The 18179-nt window shown below is 35.4% G+C and overlaps 1 protein-coding gene across 6 annotated transcripts in view; it reads left to right on the top strand.

Moving 5' to 3' along the window:
- Positions 1-18179, top strand: part of sbf2 (SET binding factor 2) — a 169574-nt gene that overhangs the window by 104281 nt on the left and 47114 nt on the right. For all 6 annotated transcript variants that reach the window (XM_051114468.1, XM_051114466.1, XM_051114465.1 and 3 more), the window contains exon 17: positions 5459-5527. In XM_051114468.1, coding sequence (XP_050970425.1) covers positions 5459-5527 — 69 coding nt within the window. The remainder of the gene's footprint in view (positions 1-5458; positions 5528-18179) is intronic.

The raw sequence follows: 18179 nt of genomic DNA, 5'->3' as shown, positions 1-18179 counted from the left end.
AGCTGACTGTGCGAGTGCAACTGTTCGAGTAAAACAGGATGCTAATGAGTCACATCATATGACTGCACATCCCACAGCAGACTGAACTTCAGGGAACGACGTGTGTCATTCCACGTGCGCTTCCAGAGACACCATTCATACCGCTCACACTTGTGCAGCAGCACGTATAGTTAGTGATGAGTCACGGTCATTCAACATCCTCCCGCATTCCTGGATGAGTGAAGAGTTACATACGTGCTGTCCTGCAGCAGACAAGCAACAATCTACTGACCAGAAGTCTTGACCTCCTGGTAATCATTTACACCATGACTGACATGTCTCATTACTGGCATGTGTGTGATTGCTGTACATACTGATATGAATATGTAATAACGGGTAAACAGTGTTGGGAGTAATGCAGTACAAAAGTAATAATATTACAATAGTATATTACTTTTTGCTGTAACACATTATATAACGCATAATATAACGCATCACTAATAAAATTTGGGTAATATTATTACTTGTTACATTCTCAGTAACGCAAGTTACAACAACATATTTTAGCTCAACATTAAGTGGTGAATTTACCAACACCGCAGAACATCTGCGGGGTTTGTCTATCTCCTGTTGCTGGAATTCAGTGGTTGAGATGACTGCAGAGACAGAATCTACATTTGTGAGATGGACACACTCCCGTTATTTTCAGTTAATCAGAGAAAAAGATAAGAATGCATAGACAGGTGCAATCAATGTGCGACACCAAACTGTCAACATGGAGAAATAGCATGAGTAACACCTGGAAACACCTGGACTGGTGCCACTAGCACTAAGCTAATGGAGAGAGAGCTGCGGAGTCGGAGATGAGCGCAGACAAGCAACAAAAATTAAGTTGAAAAACAGGTCTATTTAGTTTACTGGCAATACAGATGTGTTCAAAAATGTTTAAGAAGTAAAGTAAATGGAAACAGTGTTACATTAAAAAAAAAAAAAGTTTTTTTCCAGATAAATATATTTTCAATCAGAGTATGAACAACAAACGCAAACAGTGCAATAAGTAGTGAAAACAATTGCACAAATGGTCTTGTGCAACAAATATACAAACAGTACAAATAAATCACAAGCTACACACAAAATGAGAGAAAAATATACAGAGTGCAACAGAAAAAATATTGCAGATGATCTTTATAAACTATATAATAATTATTTACATAATATGTATGCCAAATAGATTGATCCGCTGGCTATATTCCACATTTTACCGGACATCGCATAGCAACATGAAAACATAAATTCCAGCGCTTTATCTGATATGTACTTCTGTTTCATCCTTGTTTTTGATTTGTTTTATGTCAGAGTGCTCTGTCGTGTGTTTTTCTGTTTCTTTTTCAGAGAGTGCTGTCATGCAAATGTGTTATTTTGTGTTTGTTTTCATCTATGCACGACGCACTGTACTTTCACTTTGAGTTTCCTCAAATTTCCAAAGAAACATGCTAAATGGTGGTTCAAAAGTCCAAAACCTATGGTTATTGGTTGAATAGATGACAGTTTGAACCAGTCTGGGCATGGGGTGGCATCAACAGTCGTTCCTGTTTGGCTCAGACGAATGAAATGCAATGGATCCTCTGCAGTCAATGGGTGCTGTCAGAATGAGGGTTCAAATGGCTGATAAAAACATTACAGTAATCCACAAGTAATCCACACGACTCCAGTCCATAAGTTAACGTTTTGTTAAGTAAAAATCTGTGAGTTGTAATGGATTATGGACTGGTATTTTCCCCAGAAGCAGTGGTTAAAAGATTTTAATAATTAGGGCTAGAAAAAAATAGCAATTTTGCAATTTTAATCTATTCTTATTTTTTCGAAACAATATAAATTCTTAAATCCCAAGAATTGATTAGTCTAGCATACTGTAGTGACTCAGTTCATGAGAAGCAGCAGTGCGACACGAACATAAACTGATCACCACTTCCACTGTAATGCCAGTTTCAGCATGAAATAAACATGAATGAACTTCACAAGGTGTGTTAAAAGAAAGAGTATAACTTAACGAAATCCGTATGCTGTCTCATGTAATTGCTTAATTGGTTTTTCAAGTGGTCATGTAATGTCACATTAACGTCACTCAGAAAAAAACATATTCGGTGACCATAAACTCATTAGTCAGCTAGAAAAATTAACACTAGAGAGGAGCATTTGGTAAATATATGCACCATTTAACATATTCATTATATTTTTTACTGTATTTCAGAGTTTAATTTATGTTTGAATAAAACTGTCAAGTTTTTATGACAGCCACCATTTAAATGTTTATATTTCAAAAAACGAATTTGAGAATTAAGAATATAAGTATGTAATTGTAACTTTATTATAAAAACTTAATTCAGTGTAATTTGAAGCCTTTGCATACAAATCAGTTAAAGGAGAAGTTCACTTTCAGAACAAAGATTTACGGATAATTTACTCACCCCCTTGACATCCAAGATGTTCATGTCTTTCTTTCTTCAGTCGTAAAGAAATTGTGTTTCTGGGGAAAAGCATTTCAGGATTTTTCTCCATATAATGGACTTCTATGGTGCTTGCAAGTTCGAACTTCCAAAATGGCATTTAAATGCAGCTTCAAAGGGCTCAAAACGATCCCATCTGAGGAACCTCAAATGCTCGTCTTGCCTAGCTCTGCGATGCGCATGCGTACTCTGTGTAATCCGGGTCAGTACAATAAGGGTATGTTGAAAAACTCCCATCTCCTTTTCTCCTCCAACTTCAAAAGCGTCCTACATCGCTGTTTTACCTTTTTTGTAAAGGATGTTTGATCTTCTTGGCACGTCCACTTTGTAAACACTGGGTCGGTACTTCTGCAGTGATGCAGGACGATTTTGAAGTTGAAGAAGAAAATGAGATGGGAGTTTTTCCAACCTACCCTAAGTGTTTTGACCCACATTACACAGAGTACACATGCACATTGCAGAGCTAGACAAGACGAGCATTTGAGGTTAAAAAGTATGTAAATTGTACTTGTTCTGGAAGTGAACCTCTCCTTTAATTTTAACCTTCAGTATTATAGTATACCTAATGTTGTACCAACTGGCTCTCATATGTATTTTACAGCAGTAGGTGAGAGATTTTATTTTATTTTTTTGTCCTTAAAGGAGAAGTCCACTTCCAGATCAAAGATTTAGAGATAATGTACTCACCCCCTTGTCATCCAAGATGTTCATGTCTTTCTTTCTTCAGTCATAAAGAAATTATGTTTTTTGAGGAACACATTTTAGCAGTTTTCCCAATTTAGTGGACTTCTATGGTGCCCCAAGTTTGAACTTCCAAAATGTAGTTTAAATGCAGCTTCATCCCAAATGCGGTTGTGAACAATCCCAGCTGAGGAAAAAGGGTCTTATCTAGCGAAACGGTCGGTTATTTTCATAAAAATAATACAATTTATATACTTTTTAATGTCAAACTTTCATCTTGTCTTACTCTGCGTTGACTCTTTTTTTCCAGTTCATGACAGTCGAAAAACTCCCATCTCATGTTCTCCCTCAACTTCAAAATCGTCCTATATCGCTGTTTGACCTTTTTTGTAAAGGGTGTTTGATCTTCTTTGCATGTTCACTTTGCATAGACTGGGTCGGTACTTCTGCAGTGATATAGGATGATTTTGAAATGATTTTTGAAGTTAAGGGAGAAAATAAGGTTGGAGTTTTTCGATTTACCCTGACTGTCTTGAACCAGAATGCACAGAGTTCAGGAGACAAGATGAGCATTTGAGATTAAAAAATATTTAAATAGTATATTTTTAAATGGAAATAACCGATCGTTTCGGTAGATAAGACCCTTCTTCCTCGGCTGGGATCATTTACAACCACATTTGGGATCATTTGAAGCCTCATTTAAACTGCATTTTGGAAGTTCAAACTCGGGGCTCCATAGCAGTCCATTATATGGAGAAAAATCCTGAAATCGAATCGAATTGAAATTTTTGTCAAAACCCAGCCCTATTAATTATGGATTTGCAAACATGCAGCTTTTGACTTGGATTAGTTGTGGATTATTGTGATGTTTTTATCAGCTGTTTGAACTCTCATTCCGATGGCACCCATTCACTACAGAGGATCCATTTGTGAGCAAGTGATGTAATGTAACATACCTTATATTTTAAGAGATATAGTGACCTCTCTATCATACCATTTCCTATTTTGTTTTTCCTTTCTGCGTGTTGGTTGTGCAACATTATTTTTTGGCAAACAAAAGTTTTAAATAATAATAAGCAGTAAAGCTGTTTACTAAAAAAATAACAATGAAAGATTATGCCAAACATTATAATGTTTTATTTTCGGGAATTTTTATTCCTGGTAGACATCCAACAAGCAGGCATCCGCTAAGCATCATGATGAGTTTTGCACAGACAAACACCAATAACATTTTATTCAGCAGAATCTAGTCTGAGCAGGATAAGGTCTCCCCGAGGAATAATTGGGATCATTGGATGGTAAAAGATTACAGACTTTGCTTCAAGTTTATTTCCAGTGATTTAATTGTGTACAGAAGGTTAGAATGAAGGAACGTTCCAGCATCCCTGGAAAACGGCACGGTTCATTCCAAACCTGATGTTCTGCTGAAGGAGAACTGAACTGAAAGAGAAATTCTGCAAGCTGCACCATCCATGGGGGGGTCAGGAACGCGAGATCAGTGCAGGAACTGATGGTTTAGATTTACAGCTGTCTTTACGTTCAGATGTTAATGCGAGGATAGAGGACAGAGATGGTGACTGGGTTTTGTATAGAAATGTGTTGCTTCCAGCAGCTTCTTTCCTATGTAAGACAATATTGAATGTATAAAATCATTGATAAAAAATGCACCTGCATTGTAGAAAAAGCTTTTAACAGTGCAACCGATCATGAATGATTGACTTTTCATGCAGCTATGAAACCAATAGCCTATTAAAAAACAGAGTCATCTGGATTTGACTTTTTCCAAGATCTAATAAAACATAATGTCACTCCCACGCCAGTTGATCCTTTTATGCAACAAGTTTTGATTTAACAGCTTCGTCCAGTTTAAATACAACAGTGTCATGTCAGTTAAGAATTTGAAATATGAAATTACTTCTCGATTGATAATTGAAACAGCCTGAAAACTGGCTTTTCCAAATTGCATGATTACATAAAATATTAAAAGCATATGCTTGAAAATGACTCAAAAGCATTGAAAACCAATTGAATGGAAGCCAGGACAAAAATAAGCATGACTTTTTTGTTTTTCCATATATAATACTTTTACCCATGTTCGTTAAAACAAAAATGTGATGCATGGACATGCAACCAATGACATATTGTCATGCTTTGGTAATAACACTTATGTAACGTAGGAAAATAGCAAGTGATGTCATGTTTTGTGCACGAATGGCCGAAGCTCTTTTTATCATCAGTTTATATACTTCAGTAATGTCATCTAACATCTCCTCGTCTGTGTTTACTCACAGGACTGCTCCACCTCAGAGGAATACACTGTAGCCACTGCATTGCTGCCCCTGACAACGGCCTTCTACCGGGTAAGTAAGAGTTGAGCTCAGGCATACTGGCAGCTCTAGTTACTGGATCCTAATCACAGCACATCAACACTGGCACCATCGTTCATTAAAAGCTGGAAGCGGGGAAATATTTCCACCTGTCTCCATCTGCTCAACACTTAAGGCCCGATTCAAGTGAAGCTGAAGAACGAATTGCGTTCATTACGAGAGTTTAAAACAACTTGCCAGTGCAACCTTTCCAAAACACCTCCAAACTATCATTGATCCATGGCTATTATGCTACAGATTCTCTGCTTTGTTTCTTCTGTTCGGTCAAGATTAGATATCCATGAGTAAAAATATGAGCACACTGCAGAGCTACTTTATGCTAGGGATCGAAATTGTAATTCCAATTAAAAGCAAAACTGACGTATAAGTATAAAGTGCTATATACAGTAAACTAACATGACATGACTTTACTGGTGTGCAAAACTGCATAACTGGTTCAACCATTTGCTATGATCAGGTGCTTTCTTAACTGTTGTTTTCTCACCACAGTCATTTTAGTTATGTTTATTTCCTGAATGAGAGGAAAGCACACACCTCACATTTAGATATTCATATAAACGCCATTCTTAGAGGCGTGGCATTGCTTGTTTTGTGATTTTTATGTCAATATGTCTATAATAATAGTAGTACTACTACTAATGACTGTTAATATTAAAAACTAAACCAAATAATAAATATTTAGGAAAGATAATTAAATGCATTCATTTTCAGAGTAAAATTACAATAGTAATGCACTGAAAAATATTTGGAAGTAATTGCAGGGTCAAGATGTTCACTAACAGTAAATCACTGCTTAGGTATTTCAGACATTTGCGCTGTGAGTATATTTAGGCTTTGTGATCCACACCATTCAGCCCATCGCTGAAGGAAACCACTAAAAAGTGTGACTGTTATTCTAGCCTAGTTCGGTTTCGCTGTGGCACAGTGGGAAAAGGGGGAGGGTATGGGCTGCATGGATATTGAGAGTGTCTGGCTTTCAACACCAGTCCATCACGTACCCACATTATTGTTGTCATAGGGACAGACACAACTGACTGTGTTGCTTTTTACTTGTGGGCTGCTCTGCGATCCGTCTGCTGTGACTCACACTATGCACAGAAGACATGTGATGTAACCAGATATCACGTTGGTGACCCTCATGTTCACTTGTGTGACGATAGCACTCGTTTAAGCCTTACACACCTAACGGCAAAACTACGTTGTACATTTGCTTGCCAAACGTAACCCAAACTCTTACAGATAAGATTGTTTCTCCCGTCCGGGAATAGGTTTAAATTCCTTTGGAATTGGAATGATCTGCAGAAAACTGTCACTCTGAAAATAACCGTTTGCATTTTATCAGAAAGTACTGTCAGAAAGACATTAACTGAAAACTGAACTGAACTGAACCCTTAAGGTCGGGACATTGCAGGTAGCTGCCCAGGAGTTGCAAGCACATTGCTATGCACTTGCTAGAGCGGTACAGTATATGGTACATCATTGGTTCAACCGTAATTTTATGAAGCTACAAAAGCTCTCAGATTTCATCAGAAATATCTTAATTTGTGTTCCAAAGATAAACGAAGGCCTTTGGAACGACATGGGGGTGAGTAATTAATGACAGAATTTTTATTTTTGGGTGAACTGTCACTTTAAGTTCCAGGTTTGCTGTTCTTATTTGAAGGGCTGCCAAATTTTGTGATTATATATCAATATGACCAGTGTTGGGAAAGTTGCTTTTAAAAGTTATTAGGGATGGGACAATAAATCGTTGCAACGTGAATTGAGAAATAATTCAGCATCGAAAAAAGAACAACCAGTGTTATTTATCTTGAGTCATTTTTGCTTATTAGTATAGTTGAGATGGATTATCGAAGGTCAGCAGCAAAGACCCTGGTTAATAAAATGAGATGAAATAAATAAAGGATATTTGTATTATTAATATATTATCGCAGGTTTGCATCACATTCTGAGTTGCATTTCACTGTTTTTATTCATTTTGAGGAATAGTGAATCTGTTTTTGTTTTGTTTTTTTGTTTGAAATAAATTAATGCATGTTCACATTTATTCTAAAAACTAAAGTAACATCTTGCTCCCGATTTCTTTCAACATGGGGACAGGAGAGCTTTCAATCAATAAATGGGAAAAAGAAATAACTGGCATTACTTACTTGAAAAAAATAAAGTAATTTTTTAAGTAATTTAAAAAGATTTAAAAGTAATGCGTTACTTTACTAGTTACTTGAAAAAAGTAAACTGATTACGTAACTCTCGTAACTTGTAATGCGTTACTCCCAACACTGAATATGACTATAATAATAATACTTTTTAATAATAATTGTTGTTGTCATTACTATTAAATATTAAACAAAATTGTAAACCTGTATAATGTAATATTTTACTGTAGAAAAAAATGTATTTAGGAAAAATTATATAATAACATTTATTTTACAGTACAGTATTTTTATAGTACAATAATAATAATTAGTGGTAGTATTTATTTGAAACAATTTCCACTCAGAAATTACTAGCAGATTTCTCAAATAATTGCAAAGCAGCAGCAAATAACACATTACATTTTTAAGTTAAAAAAACAACTCCAGCACTCCAAAGTTCTTTTTTTTTTAAAACATTTAAAATCACAATTTTACAGTGTGTTAATGGCTGTCTTCATTTCTGTATTTTATTTTATTTTATTTTGTATACTTTGTTCAACCACCATACTTTTGATTTTGGCAGAACCCACAGGCTGCCCTTAAATCTTCTCTGTCGTTGACAACAACCAGCTATAAACGCTTCTCATTACATGTCTGGGAAGATGGTTGGCGCATGTTGTAATGCATGTTATTTGCCTTCCAAATGCACATTGTGCACATTACTGTGAAGTGTGACACTAAAAACACTGAATCATAAGCTGCATGTGTGTAAAAGAATAAAACATTGTGCTTCTCTCTGCAACACGCAGTTCATATGCAAGGAATAAATTTAATTATTAGAAACATAATGCACACCAGAGGTGGTAGTCCAAATTAATTGGTTATAGAAATACGTAATCCAATATGTTTCCGCAGTCGTTCGATGAGATGCACCTGCCACAAAGCATTTTGCAGAGCTGAATTTTTTCGTGCATTGAGGCAACAAATTCTTTGATTAGAACATCTGAAAGCTATTTCTTCTGACCTTGAATTTCCTGTTTTCCAGTTTTGCTGTTTCACATTTGCCATTTTTATGTAAGAGCCGATCCTGATTAAAGCATTACACTAAAAAGAGCTGACAGTCAGATTTGTGAAGCCCTAATGATGGTGATAAACGGCACGTTCAACAAGAGATAAGTGAAAGCTTGTTTGTTTTGCGGCGCTCCATTCCATTGATATAACGCAGACCAACAGCTAAATTATTAAGGTCAACTCAACTAATATATTTCACGTATCACCTGAAATCAATTCTGTGCAGGGGCTTTAATCTGAATTCAGGGCTATCCTTAGTTGATCCCTGTGTCGCTCCACAATTAAATGCTCATGCATTTTTCCGTGAGTCTGTGATCCACATGGCCTCCCCTTCACTCCCAGTAGCCTTGTACTAAACCACACTGCATGTTATTGAGGTTCTCAGTGTAGGCTTGGCAGGAGATAAAGGCTTCCCGTCACTCGACTTAAGGATGACCCAACTGAAGTATGGACATTACCACAGACACACTAGAGCCAAAGTTGCCTTGGCATTCCTGAAGCGCAAGTGTGATCTCTTAATAGTAGCACAACAAAAGCTGCATGATTCAAGGTGTCATTCATAGCACAAATGGCTGAATGTGAATAATCAACAAGTTATGCATAAAGTTTTGTTTGAATCCCTAACTCTAAGTGTGAGTAACTGCAGTGCTTGTCTTAGCAAACACCTTTTTTTTTTTAAATCTCTAGGCCGAAGGAACTCGAAGAGACCCGACCACAAAGTCAACAAAACAATTCCCACAAAGATCCGCTCCATTTACAACCACCTCTTTGCCTTGATTTACAGCCTAAACCTTTTTCAGCATTGTAAAAGAGGGCTTTTACGTAAGCTGAATAACTCAATGTTCCTCTGCTTGAGAATGATTTTATGCCATGGATACTTTAAAGTCACCTCAAATGGATGTTTGTAGGACGAAAAACAGCTTATGCCTTCTGGTGACACCTGAGACGTCATTGCTTTCCTTGTGAGAAATCACGCGCTCTCACACACGGTCATGTTTGCCGCAGCAGGTCAAAAGGTTTCTCGCAAGTGATCGGCATGCATCTCATTTAGCCCTTGAGCTCTGATTCCTTCTCTTTCTTCTGGGAAATGCTGAGCCTCCAGGCATTTAATTGATCTTTAGTAAGCAAGGTCGTCAACATACTGGGCTGTCATTCATAGATCGGCACTCAAATAGAGCCTTCCTGCTTGTTGAACCGTTAAAGATGGCATATAAAGACCATTTACAAGTGTTATAGTAGGGGATTAAATAAAATATGGAAAAAATTAGGTCAGAGTCTGGCTTTTGTTATTGCATTTAAAGCTTGTTTTATCTTTGTATAAACAATTTGTGAGCATCAGATAGTTTGTTTGGCACGTGACTCGATCACAGCCGTTTCAAACATATTTTACATTTAATAACATCAATTTAGGACAGAATTTTAGGTCAGTGAGATTTCAGTGTGGGTCGGGACCCTGAAATATCCCACAGTTGTCCAATTAATGCAACTGTTAAAAGTTCCTGTTGCTCATCACTTGTCATTATTGCATTTGTGCACAATAAATCCAGTCATAAAAAAAGGAATTTACAGAATGATGTGGAATGCCATGAATGAATTTGGCAAATTTTGGACTAATAAATCAAAAGTAGGGTTGTACAGTACACTTAATCAAATCATGATGTGGTCTGTGAATATTAAACCTGTTATTGAAATAGGAAGTCTGCGTGTTCTGCATGTCTCTGTATAAATGAGTGGCACAGAAAAAGAAAACAATAAAACAAATAAAATGAGTTTTATAGTGCACTAAAACTTTTAAGTTGTTGTTAAATTGTATAAGTTTCATGATTTCGAATAATTACACAAGCTTTTAGGCAGCAAATCACTAACCTATACCTGTGCCATTATTTAGGTATACTTACATATATTTAGGCATGAATTATGTTCATTCATGCCACCTTCAATCCTAGAAAGTATGTGATGTGATGAACCCTATAAACATCATCTTTTCTCTGTTCCTCTTCTTCTTGTGAGAATATGAGAGAGCATCCACAAGTTGTTGGGCTTTGCACTTTCACTTGGATAGCTGGCTCATTGTGGCACCCCTCCAGCACATTGTCGTCTTTCCCAGAGGGCTGTGCTGTTCTGTAGTCAAGGTCTGCATGCCATCGGACATGGGAACATACTCAACATGCTCTCTTTCAGTTAGCGATCTGTTTGTATTTGGGTGAATATTCAATCCTTAAACATTACCCCACTCTTGACCGAGATTGCCAGGTGTCATTGTTGCTGTGGTGTGAAGTTATGTCTGCTGTGACGTCTGGGGAAGGTTGTACATCTTTCAGGAGCCTATTTTGTTCTGTGTGTGCACGTGTAGCATGTTTATTAGTTTATTATTTTAGTGTATTACATCCTGTACTGGTGTAGTCTATCATGAGATGTTGATAGGAGTGTTCAAAGTCCCCCTCATTCACATGCTCATTCACATGTTTGGTTTCATTTGAGAAATTATGCTGTTTTTGTTTTTTATATATGTTGCGTGTAGAATTTTTTTTTCTAATAAAAGTCGCTAATTACTTTACATGTAGTTACTTTCAGTGAAAAATTACAAGAGAGAGACCACAGTTATATATTCTTTTGATCTTTTTTACCAATAATTGGCAGTTCCATCTGTTCTGCATGATGTTATCTGACATTTAAACATAAAAATTAGTGATGCACCAAAATTCTTTTTTTTCCCTAAAATAAACTCACAAGTTTATGAATATGAATCATGTGACATGATTGATTTTAAGTATTGTTTTTCTTTTGTTGTTCATTCATGTTTTGTTCTATAACTAATAGTAAAGAGAAAGAGATGATCAGTTTGCATGTTGCTTAAACTACAGCGACTGTCACGCCACATTAAAGAGCATCAAAACCCACATTTATTGTTTATATTTTGTGATAAATCTGACAGAATTTAAAAGGACAGAAATATCAAAAGTAACAGAGCAGGAAGCTTAAAGTGATTATTTTATGGCAGGTTTCTCTACAAATATTGTTCAGTCAAGTTTTGTTCACACATCAACTGAAAACATCTTAGGTTAAAAGATCTTGTGATTTAAGAATATCAATATCATTTAAAAATGACAAATCGATATTGCTAATTCAGTATTTCTGGCATTTACAACTGCTGACTCTGAAAATTTTCAGTTGCCAACTTTACATTTATCACTGGTAAAAATATATATATATATATATATATATATAGTAAGCTGCAGTCAGTAATAAGTAATAATATAATAAGTAAGATAATAAGTATCAGTCAGTTTTTAAAGATGATACTGTACTTTTTGGTAATCTTTGCATCACAGGTTCTCATTTTTGAAACATTAAGTATTGAGTATTAGAGTATTTGTCCTTCCCGACAAAGTTTGTTTGCAGTTTGCAGCTGCACCTCTGTAGAGATTTTTGTGTTTGTCAATCGTGGCATGTAGTTTATTTTTAAGTATTTGGGTCTATATGGTTTCATCAAATTTTCCAAAATATTCAATCTGAATCTGTTAATTGTAAAAAGAAATGTAATTTGTTAAAAAAGTATGTATATGATTCAAATTTGCTGTAAAATAAGCACAATTTGCCTAGTTAAAATGTATGAGATAGGTATGAGTACAAGATTTCTGAAATGTTACGTTTAAATATGCAAATGAGGCGTTATTTAATTAACTATGCACTAATTTGCATACATTTTTTTAACAAAAATCTTGAAATAGGATGAAGCCAGATTAAAAATTCTTTTTTTAAACATGTTAGAGTCAGGCTTTTACAGAGGGGATCTTGAATATCTTATTTTATCACTTCATAAATCAGAAAATACTGTCAACAGCCAGAAGAAAAAAAAAAAAAGAAAATGCAAAATATATATGAACAAACTCCTCTGTAAAAACCTTCAGAATATACACTGCAGTTCAAAAGTTTGGGATCAGTAAGATTTTTACTGTTTTTTTTTAAAGACGTTTCTTATGCTCATCAAGGCTGCATTTATTTGACCAAAACTATGGAAAAAAAACAGTAATATTGTGAAAAAATTGTTGCAATTTAAAATAATGGTTTTGTTTTAATATACTTAAAATAATTTATTTCTCAGATGAAAAGCTGAATTTTCTTCAGTCATTACTCCAGTCTTCAGTGTCACGTTCCTATTTATTTTTTTATTTTTTTATAGAAATGAAAGCTTTTATTTAGCAATGATGTGTTAAAGTGATAATAAATACTTATATTGTTAGAAAAGATTTAGATCTAAAATAAATGCTGAACTTTTTATTCATCAAAGAATCCTGAAAAAAAAAAAAAAAAAAAAATTCACAGGTTCCAAAATAATAATAATAATAAAAACAGCACAACTGTTCATGTGACACTGAAGACTGGAGTAATGATGCTGAAATTGCTGCTTTGCATCACAGAAATAAATAATGTTTTAAAGTATTTAATGTAAAGTATAAAATATTAAATATAAATATTAAAATACAAAACCGTTATTTTAAATTGTAATAATATTTCACATTACTGTTTTTTCTATATTTGTGATCAAACAAATGCAGCCTTGATGAGCAGAAGAGAATTCTTTAAAATACATTAACAATCTTACCGATCCCAAACTTTTGAACAGCAATGTAGATAGGTATAAAACTGCAAAGTTTGGTGTAAGTCAAGATGTTTAGCTCAGTGCAAGAGAATATTGAGAAAACACCCTTTAAAAATATGTATAGTAATTTAAATCTACAGACACAATATAAAGTCCTACAAAAGAACCACTTTACAGTGTATTTTGGATCTTTTCTTTCCACTGGTCTGAAAAAAGCCCAAATTTCGAAGTTGACAGATGCATGAAAAAAAGTGTTTTTGCCCAAAGTGTCTCATTTTAAAACCTTGTTATCCAAATGAATGGAAATTTTATGTGAGATGTAAATATAGGCCTAAATATGCCGTATGATACTAGGAACAATCCAGTTTTAACCATCACGCCACTTGCAGTGTAGTCTGTCGCACGCTGCATAGATCCACGTGACTGTATTGTGGGAAAGGGAGAGATTTTCCGCTGTGTTTGTCAGTAAATAGTGTTATGTCTGTATTTGTTATGTAAAGTGTCGGGTATCTGTCTAGAAATAATAAATGAATGTCAGTTGCGCATACAATTGTGGTTTGAAATGACCACAAATGTCTCTGGCACTGTCTGCAGCAGGCAAGTGTTTCAGCTACAGTTCAGCAGGAATGGATTTGGGGTGTTTGTTGTCAACGAGGCGTTACATTAATTTCTTGACAATTCGTGAGCTAGCATAACCCTGCTATGGCTCTCGCTGACCATAGCTTGACCTTCTCCTGTTTACTTTGCATTGTGGGACATGATTACAGCATGTCCTGCATACCGATGGTCCAGACGGCTCTGTTTGTTCAACCATTTAACATTTTGCCCTGATGTTCTTTGTTGCTCTTCTTGTTTGACATAAATCATAATTGTAAATGCACTGTTTAAACCTAGATGTCTTTTAGCTCGCGTAGACGTGAATATTTTACGACAAGGCATTTAAATTGGACTGTTTTGATTCCTTCCTGGCTCTGCAAATGGAATTTGTCTTAGTATTAAGCAAGCAGGGATTTGTTCCATAATGTTGGTAAATCATTACCCTCTGCTGGTCACAGATCACAGTGAGATCTTCTTTTATTTTCAGGCACAAATTAAGCATTTGCATTTCATCCCTGTTGCTACAACAGTTGCTGATGACAGCTTGTTTTACATGTTTTCTAGCTGCACTGGCAGAAGAGGCCAGGGTCAGCCTGATAGACCTTCTTAGGCAAGTTAGTTGGATCTAAAACACAAGTTGGTTGGACAAAAACAAACTAGCCAACATGTTCTTAAAGGGATAGTTCACCCAAAAATGAAAATTCTGTGCTTAATTACTCACCCTCATGTTGTTTCATACCTGTAAGACCTTCGTTCATCAGGTTGAACCAGTGATGTCACATGGACTGTTTTTCTTACTACCTTTCCGGGTCTTGAATGTGGTAGTTGCATTGCTGTCTATGCAGGGTCAGAAAGCTTTCATATTTCATCAGAAATACCTTCATTTGTGTTCTGAAGATAAACGAAGGTCTTCCGGGTTTGGAATGACATGAGGCTTAATTAATTTTTAATTAATTTAATCAATGACAGAATTTTCATTTTTGAGTTAATTCCTTTTAAACCATCTATATTTCAAGGGTTCAGAATGGCAGTGATACGCAATGAAAAAGTCTCTTTTTAGAAGGTTGTTGATCTGGTGTGCCATGAGCAATAAAGAGATGATGCAAGATGATGGTGGTGCAAGTTGAGCAGTTGCGAGTTCATGCAAATTTGCAGAAGCTACCAATAGGAGTGCACATACAAGGTCACATGATCCTCCACTTGATACATTGGGATGAAGAAGTTGAGCAGAAACTTATACTGGCAACCAGGAGTTGAGAATAGGGATACATCGAAATTAAAATTCTGGGCCAAAACTGAAACCAAAAATTCTGGATGCACTTAGCCAAAAACTGAAACCAAAAATGCTGTTTAATACTTATTTTTTATTTTAATAAATATTATGAAATAATTTTGCAAGCCTTTTTAATTTAACTCAATAATTTTAACTATTGAGTTAATGATAGAATTTTCCTGTTGTCACTAACAATTATCTTGGTAATCGAGTAATCTGTCAATTATTCTGATGAGTAATTGGATAATTATAATGAATTTTTTTTGTAGTAATAAAAATAGACTGTGAAGTGAACAATAGCCTTTAAAATGACTTAAAGTACATATATAACAGCAAGTAATCATATAGTTTTATTGAACAAAGCTAATGTATTATCAACAATAGAGATAATGTACATTAAACATTATAACAAATGACTGCAGAGGGCGCCAATGGCCTGATGATTGTTTTTACACAATCTAATCCATGTTTAATATTGACAAAAACATTTCATTCAAATGTCAACATTATCTTTAATATTTGGCCATTTCTTTATCATAGAAAAGCTACAGCCACTGTAACTTCTTGAATATATAGACATCAAAACCTGTAAACTTTTATTTTGTTATTGCAATGAACAGTTAGCATACTGAGAAAGATAATGATATATTCATCTGTTTTCGTAGGTTTATAAAATATTTACCTAACTAATCTGATGAAATAGCGCAAGTTATGTTCCCAGATGAATGTTATTGTAAACCCAAACTCACAATAACATGCAGAGATGTACACGTGTAAATGGTAACAGTTTGTGGAGCAGCATTAACTATGAACGGAGCCGCTCTGAGATGCACGTACCTAACCTACACACGCATGCATCGCATATATTTAATTGAATCATAGCATTTGTGAATTCTTAATTCTTATTATGATTTTTAAATGGGTTTAACATGTGGAATGCACGACTTAGCGGTATTTTGCTGACTACTCAACACGGGCAAAATGCAAGCGAGGATTTTTTAAAATCGAATACTGAAATATAATCGAATCGTTGCAGCCCTAGTTGTCACGTTATATGATTGGACTTTGCTTTTTTTTGTTGAGCATGAGTGGTACACAAGTGCTGCATTTGCATGGGCCGTGAGCAACTTGACAGAATGAACATTCATAGAGCGGAATATTAAGCGCAGCGTCACACCACACAATGACGACGGCTAGATGTAGAGTGAAACCTACGCTCTGAACACTGCCATATATTTTCAGCCGTTTTTCTCTTTTGGCCAAAAACTGAAAATGCAATTTTCAGACAATAATTTTCAGCATCTGAAGTTTTGGTGCATCCCTAGTTGAGACCTCCATTATTTAGAAGAGCGACCATCTAAATGTCTTCTACTCATTCAAGGGCGTCGCTATTCCCTCGACAACCCCTGCCTTCCATTAAATACTTTAACAAAGTCTGATCAAATAAATCCCCCCTGGAATGCAACATCTTGACATGTGCTTGCTATGTCTCTATCTTTCTTCTGTTGTCAAGACTGTACAGTTAGAAAAGGTCAAAATGACCCCCTCACATCTGTTGTTGGAGAACCAGCAAATCTGCACACATTCACCCCCCATCTGCTGCCAGTCAGATGGTGCACAACCGTGTTGAAGACAAATAATACTACTCTGGCTGTGCGTTCCTGGTCCACATCCTACAATAACAACTGCACTGTTTCTCCTGCTTCATTTTCTTGCCACTATTTCACTCTGCTCCATCTGTATGTCAGCTATGAGGAAACGGGGTCTAGACAGCCTCAGAATATCTGTAAGCTCTCAAAGCTTCAACCTGGCCAGCTTTAGCTATCTCTGCAAGAATTATGGATGAGCTAGATTTATCAGCGCAGCTTGACATGGACAAGTCAGTATTATAGGGTCTCCTTGTGTTGAAATACATATTAGACATTCCAGACTACATAGGGAAAGATAAACTTTCCAAACAAACCTTCACATTAATGTCTTTGCTGGTAATTTCCCAATGATAGAAAGTCAGACTGAAGGAAAAATGCATATATGTCAAAGTGAAACTACTTTCACATATACAGGGATTATACATGATTGGTTTGGGATTTACTGAAACGGTAAAAGGGGCTTCCCAAGTTCCTCTGCTGAAATCTTGAAACCGTTCGCTTTCAAAGGCTAAGTCCCAATTTGCATGCTGTCTGTCATAAATACAGTAGTATGCATTGGTTGGAACTGATACACCACCACCATAAACAAACCAGCCCCCATCTTCCTGAGCCATTTTTACCTCAAGGGATGCTGGACAGGGATGCAATAAGTTTGCGTTTCATGTAAAAACTGAATGCTAAGAAGCTTAGATGGTGTACTATTTTATATTGACCCATGCATTTTTGTTCATATAACATTAACTACCACCTCTTATGACAAACATTTTTGGACAGTAAGATTTTTTTAATGTTTCTTAAAGAAGTCTCTTTTGCTCACCAAGCCTGCATTTATTTGATCCAAATTACAGCAAAAACAGTAACATTTTGAAATATTTGTACCATTTAAGATAACTGTTTAGTATTTGAATATATTTTAAAATGAAATTTATTCCTGTGATTTCAAAGCTGAATTTTTAGCATCATTACTCCAGGCACACAATACTTCAGAAATCATTCTTATACTGTTATCGCTGTTCAGAAAACATTTATTATTATTATGTTGAACAGCTGAGTAGATTTTTTTTTTAGTTTTCTTTGATGAATAGAAAGTTAGGAAGAACAGCATTTATCTGAAATAGAAATCTTTTGTAACGTTATAAATGTCTTTATCATCACTTTTGATCAATTTAAAGCATCCTTGCTAAATAAAAGTATTAATTTCTATAATTTCTTTCAAATAAAAAGTATACTGACTGCAAGCTTTTTGAATGATATAGTGTATAATGTTACAAAAGAAAACAAAAAAGAAACATTAAAA

The sequence above is a fragment of the Labeo rohita genome, chromosome 7, assembly GCF_022985175.1.
Source record: "Labeo rohita strain BAU-BD-2019 chromosome 7, IGBB_LRoh.1.0, whole genome shotgun sequence".
Lineage (NCBI taxonomy): Eukaryota > Metazoa > Chordata > Actinopteri > Cypriniformes > Cyprinidae > Labeo > Labeo rohita.
This window is presented reverse-complemented; position numbering and strand designations above follow the sequence as displayed.